This window comes from Bubalus kerabau, chromosome 17 (genome assembly GCF_029407905.1).
Source record: "Bubalus kerabau isolate K-KA32 ecotype Philippines breed swamp buffalo chromosome 17, PCC_UOA_SB_1v2, whole genome shotgun sequence".
Classification (NCBI taxonomy): domain Eukaryota; kingdom Metazoa; phylum Chordata; class Mammalia; order Artiodactyla; family Bovidae; genus Bubalus; species Bubalus kerabau.
The window spans coordinates 54,564,651-54,570,569 of record NC_073640.1 but is presented as its reverse complement, the minus strand read 5'-3'; the positions used below and the strand labels follow the sequence as shown (position 1 = coordinate 54,570,569).

Below are 5,919 nucleotides of genomic sequence, written 5' to 3'. Positions count from 1 at the left end.
GGACATGACTATGCGACATTTTGCTTTATAACCTTTCATGATAACAGATTGCAGCTGGTGCCAGATGAATACGGCTGGTGCCTGAGTCCTGAGTCCTCCTAGCAAATCCTGAAACATGGGGGTGATCTCAGGGGCCCCGACATACTCTTTTCTCCTCCTTAGAACTTGTTGCCACTGACCATCCTATCATATTTGCTATTTATCTTGCTTATTGTCCACTCCCCACCCCCACCTCCATCCACGGCCCACCCCCACCTTCTTGGTCTCTGCAGGAGCCCAGCATCACTGACACAGACCCACAGAAGAGGGAGAATATTTGCTGAACAACTGTAACAGTTTTATTTCCAAAGGTGGAGTCCCTCCCTGGTCTTGATGTGGGAAGGGGGCCTTTGGCCGGAGCTGCAGAGCCGAGTGGGACCGGGTGAACAGGGGCAGCTAGCTCGGGAGGCTGGTGGGCCCACGAAGCCACATCACACGGGTTCCATCTGCAGCTCCTCCCCATCCACAGCCTCTATCTGGTGGAAGGCAGCATGGGAGCCGATGACTACGAGAGTGGCTCCTGCAGGAAAATGGGCAGTTCAGGGCCTGGTGGCCTCACCTGGCCCCCACCGCCCACAGCGCTGCCCAGACCCTGTACTCACCCAGGACCCAGAAGACAGCGGAGCCTGCGCCAGCCAGCCAGAAGAAGGGAAAGGAGACGCCCCCAGCCAGAGCATACTGATGGGCAGGGCTCACCTCACGGCCTGCAGGGCAGAGGGCATTGGGTCAGCTGTTCTGACTCGTGCCTCCTCCCAGAGTAACCCCTGATGCTCCCCCAAAACTCGCAAGCTCCGGGTCTAATCTCAGGGTCTAATCTAAACTTGTGCCAAGGCCCTCCAGCCCTTGGCCCGAGCCACTGACCGTGGGAACACAGAGTGCCTTCCTCAGCCCCCTGCCTTCTGCCCTTCAACCCCACTTCTGCTAGGAAGCTCCCAGCCTCCCTCTCCTGACTATAGTTCTCCTGCTCCAACCTGCACTCGCGCAGATCTGGAACCTCTGACTGGCAGCCTAAGAGCCAAATCTGACCTGGGGATGTGTCTTTTGAGTCTGCACATTATTCCATCAGAATTTGGTTTGTGGCTGCCAGAAAAACTGGATAATTTCACGTAACAATAGGCCGGCCCTCTGCATCCACGGATGGAAACCCGTGGATCATTGTACTACATCATTTTTCATAAAGGACTTGAGCATTGGTGGACTTTGCCATCCATGGGGGCTCCTGGAACAATCCCCTATGTACACCAAGGGGCAGCTGTACAGATGTCTGGCTTCTCGTGATGGATTGGAAGGTCGGATCTGCAGGTACTGGGGGCAGCAGTAGCTGAAGCCAAGTCGTGTCTATACTCCAAGTGCTCCCTCCATGCCCTGAGCTAGCTCGATGCCCTCCTCCACCCAGCCCACCTTTGTCATGTACGTGACCAGCAGGCTTCTGAAGCATTCTGTCTTAGGTCTACCTGTTCATCTGAGCCCAATTCCCCCTTATCCCCACTCCAAAGTCCTTGAGCATCCCCTAGCTGGGAACTCAGGGCCCTCTGTTTTATTTTTAAATCTTCTGCCAGCACCGCACATAATATGTGACTTAGTTCCCTGATGGGGGATGGAACCCATGTCCCCTGTGTTGGAAGCATGGTCTTAACCACTGAACCACCAGGGAAGTCCTCAGGCCTGTCTTTCTTCTCAGTGGTGTTTCCGGTGTCAGTCTGGGACCACCTGAGCCACAGGGCTCAGCTTCCCTCTTTGAGAAATCCCAAGATTTCCACTTCCACCCCAGGAAGTTGGAAAGGGGAAGCACGGATATAGGCCAGTGAGAAGTCGCCACCTGGTGGCCGACGTGGGTACGTGCAGCTGACGTTTTTGGCAGGAGGTCAGGCAGGAGGGAGAGGGAAAGAGGAGGTTTAAGGAGTCAGGCGGAGGTGGGTTCTGGGGTATCTTCTGGACTTGGGGGATAGCAACTTGGGGGGGCTGAGACTGGGTGGGAGCATCAGGTGTATCTGAGACTTTAAGGGACCGAGTTTGGGAGAATCTAGTGTAGATAAGAGGCTTGGGCAGATGTGGGTTCAAAAGGACTTGGGTTTGGTGTCAAAAGGTTTGTGTTCCAAGAGACCAGGACGTGAACAATCTGGGCAAAGGGTTTCTCACCGAACAGCACAAACTTGGACTGCAACGTGCGCAGATAGAGGATGTAGCAGGCGCCAAAGAAGACAGCCAGAGCCACCAGCAGCATGGGAGACGTCGCCCTGGAAGGGGGCAGGGAGCCATGCGTCAGGGAGCTGAGGCTAGGCCAGACAAGGAGGCCCTGACCTTCCCATCGGCGGATGGCAGGCAATCTGCTTGGGGCCGGGGAAGTCACATTTGGTCACACTGAATCCTGGCCAGGTTGATGGGGGGACTAGGGACCTGGCCCTTCGGTGAAAACTTCCGGCAGAACTATCCCATGGGAATGGGGCCCGGGCAGTGAGAGGTGGGGCCGGATGCCGAGGGCGGGGTAGGCCAGCGCGGGCCACGCAGCCTGGTGGGGGTGGGGACGGGGGCGCGGACTGGCCGAAGAGGCACTCACACACAGTACAGGATGAGGCCCAGAAACACGAACACATAGTTGCTCTGGTAGTACTCCACGTTGCGTACGAGGCGCTGGCACAGCTCGCCCAGGTTGCGGGGCCGCGAGAAGCGCCGCTGGTCCACGAAGGAGCCCCAGGACCGGATGGTCGCACGGCGCCGCTCCAGCCACTCGCGGCCCGCGCCAGATGGAATCAGTTTCGGCAGCAGGGTCCTGATGGGTGAGGGGTCACGTCAGCGATCGACCGACCGGGATGGAGTCCGGACCCTCCAGCAAGAAGAGGACCGAGGGGGGCCGGACTCCGGGGTTCTGGGGTGGATAATGGTCCCAGGCTCCTGGATCTCAGGGGAGAAAGGGGCTGAGGGCCCAGACTCCAGAGTCCTCGAAGAGGACAACAGAGGCCCAAGCTCTTATGTCTAGAGGCCAGGATTCCTAGGACCTCCCCGGGGGGAGGGGTCGGGGGACCAGGACTCCCGGGTCTCGGTTGCTCACGCGGCGCTCAGTCCTTCCGCCTCGGCATCCTTCTGCTGGTCCTTCTCGCCCGCCATGTCTATGTTGTCTGGGAAAGAACTGAGGAGCCCAGGGCTCTGCAGACCCCGCGGGCCCCGCCCGAGCCCGGCCTCACCCAGCAGAGCTGGAGCGGACGTGTAGTCGTTCTGGAGCCGCTGGGGAACGGTAGTTCTGCTGCCGAGCATTGTGGGAGTTGTAGTCCTGGTGGTGCCGGGGAAAATGGGCACCATGATGGTGGCATGACTCGCGAAGCACTTTGGGAGTTGTAGTCGTGTAAAATAACCCAGAGCCCCTCTGGGCATTGTGGGAAGTGTAGTTTCCGAATTAGGACGCGTGGAGTCGGGGAAGGTGAGTTGTCAGGAGTCAGGGCGTTAGGCAAGCTCTAAAGGCAAGAAGACGCTGTGTACTCCCCCGTGCAGGCTACAGTTGGGACCGTGTAGAGCTGTCATTCTGTCTCTAGGAGGTATAAAAAAACACTTGATAAAACACTCAGATGTTCTGATTCAGCAGATCTAGGGCGAGTCCCTTCATCTGCGTTTCTAACAAGTTTCTAGGTGATGTTGATGCTTCTGGTCCATGGCCCACATTTTGAATAGCGAGACTGTAAAGAGTTCGTGGGAGTCTATTCCTTCCTTCTTTAACAGGCTAGTGATGGGGCCATGGTTGCTGGAGGGGGTGTCTAAGGTGGGGAGCAAAGCTCCAGCCCCACCCTTGGGCTACCAAGGATGAATGGGTTAGGATTAGGGACCTTGGTTAGGGTGAAGGGAAGTGGAGGGAAAGGTTGAGATTTTATTTTTTCATTTATCATTTTTTTGTCCAGTTTTATCGAAGGGGTGAGAATTTTTTAAAGATGTAGATGTCATAACTAAGAACTGGGATTCTAGGGTCAGAGGTCAAACTTCAAGCTGTGTTGAGCTCATCACCTCCCTGAACCTCAGTGTCTTCATCTGGACAGTGAAGATCCTGGGAGTACCACACTCATGGGATTGAGATTGGGTTGAATGATCCATGAAAAGTGCTTGAAAGAGTCTTGATATTTCATAACTGTTTGATAAACAGTAGTCCATGCTATTGCCACTACATTATCATGGCTGTTATAATTATTTCCAGAGTTCGGCCTTCTCAAAATTTTTTTAAAATTTTATTTGTTTATTTTTGGCTACATCAAGTCTTAGTTATAACACATGGTGCTTAGTTGGTTTGTGGCATGTGGGATCTTGGTTCCCAGACCAGGGATCAAACCCAGGTCCCCTGCATTGCAAGGTGGATTCTTAAGCACTATATCACCAGGGAAGTCCCAGCCTTCTCACCGTCCCCTTGAGTGGCTGGTGTCTGAGACATGGGCCTTTCTTTCCCCTGGTTCCCAGAGTCTTAGCTCTCTCAGTCTTTGCCCCTGCCGCAGGGTGAGTTGTAGAAAACCAGCCAGAGTTCTAAGGAGGTGCACCAGAACAGCCTCAAGAAATGTGTAGAAGTTTCGGGAAGCCTGGGCTCCCTTACACAGACTGAGAACCTCATTTTCCGAGGCTGGGTGGGGCTAAAGGAGAATACCCAATGAGATATTTGGTGGCTCAGACGGTAAAGAATCTGCCTGCAATGCGGGAGACCCAGGTTCGATCCCTGGGTCGGGAAGATCTCCTGGAGATGGGAATGGCTACCTACTCTAGTTTTCTTGCCTGGAGAATTCCGTGGACAGAGGATCCTTACAGGCTACAGTCCATGGGGTCGAGGGAGCAACTGACATTTTCACTTTTCCTCTTTGTCAGCCCCAGGCTTTTAGTAGAAGTTGTTCAGGTTTCCCACTTGGGTCGAGCTGGGCTTCAGGAAATTGGGGTAGGGGGTTTCCTGTGAGTCCACAGTTAGTCCAGAGCATTAATAGGGGAGCAGCCACCTGATTTCAAAGTAATTGGAGCAGTGGAGGTAACTGGAAGAGCCCCCAAGCGAAAGATGAGTCTTGAGGAGCAGAGGGTTGGAGGCAGAGACCCAGCTGCCTTCTTCCAGGGCCAACCTTGGGGAAATGGGATTTGACTTTTGTTATGAGAGCTCTGGGGCTTCCTCATACAACACAAATAAAAGTCATTTCACTCATAACTCATGTTTGTGTTCCTGTGAGTACTTGCTCTGAGCAGAGGACATAATAAGCAAAGGCCTGGAGATGTCAAAAAGCATGAGCTGTGGATGGTGGGGTCGAGAGGCAAGGACATTGTGGGGAGGGACCCTCTGAGTGCAGCAGGGGGGGACTTGACATAAGGGCAATGGGAGGGAGGAGCCCCTTGAAACAGGGATTGTGGGAGGAAGCCCTAAGGCGGAGATACTGTGAGAGATGGGAAGATCCCCGAGACAGGGGGTGAGGGGAGACCAGGGAAAAGGGGCCTATGGCAAGCGAGCCATGAATTAGGGGGATGGCTGGAGATAAGGGGGTCCCTCCAGCCTGAGGCCACCTTCCTGCCTCTTGGATCCCTGGAAGAAATGGAGCTGGGAGGGTAGGAAGATAGACAGTTGGAAACCTGGGTTATGTATCTGCTGTGTGACCTCAAGGAAGTCCCTGCCGTCTCTGGACCTCAGATTGCCCACCTGACTATGGGAGTATTCTTCTCCCTGTACCCGATGAATAAAGTAGGTTCTCTGGCCTCCCTAGGGGAGGTCCAGGCTCACAACACTTACCAGGACCAGGCTCTGCCCTGGGCATCACAGGCGGTGTCTGGCATCATGACCCCTGCCCTCTGACTGTCTTCCCCTTCAGATTAAGGCACTCTTTCTCAGCACTGTCTTATGCAGTGGGCATGCGCACACACTCACACTCATGTGGACGCTCA

At 54.7% G+C, this 5,919-nt stretch overlaps 1 protein-coding gene across 1 annotated transcript; it reads right to left on the bottom strand.

Moving 5' to 3' along the window:
• Nucleotides 1-315: 315 nt before the first annotated feature.
• RABAC1 (Rab acceptor 1) lies at nt 316-3,277 on the bottom strand. The gene is made up of 5 exons (XM_055551839.1): nt 3,089-3,277; nt 2,597-2,809; nt 2,179-2,276; nt 642-743; nt 316-559 (listed from the first exon to the last, which is right to left on the bottom strand). The coding sequence occupies exons 1-5, from the start codon at nt 3,142-3,144 to the stop codon at nt 471-473; spliced, it is 558 nt and encodes a 185-aa protein (XP_055407814.1). The 5' UTR covers nt 3,145-3,277; the 3' UTR covers nt 316-470.
• Between the last annotated feature and the right edge of the window lie 2,642 nt (nt 3,278-5,919).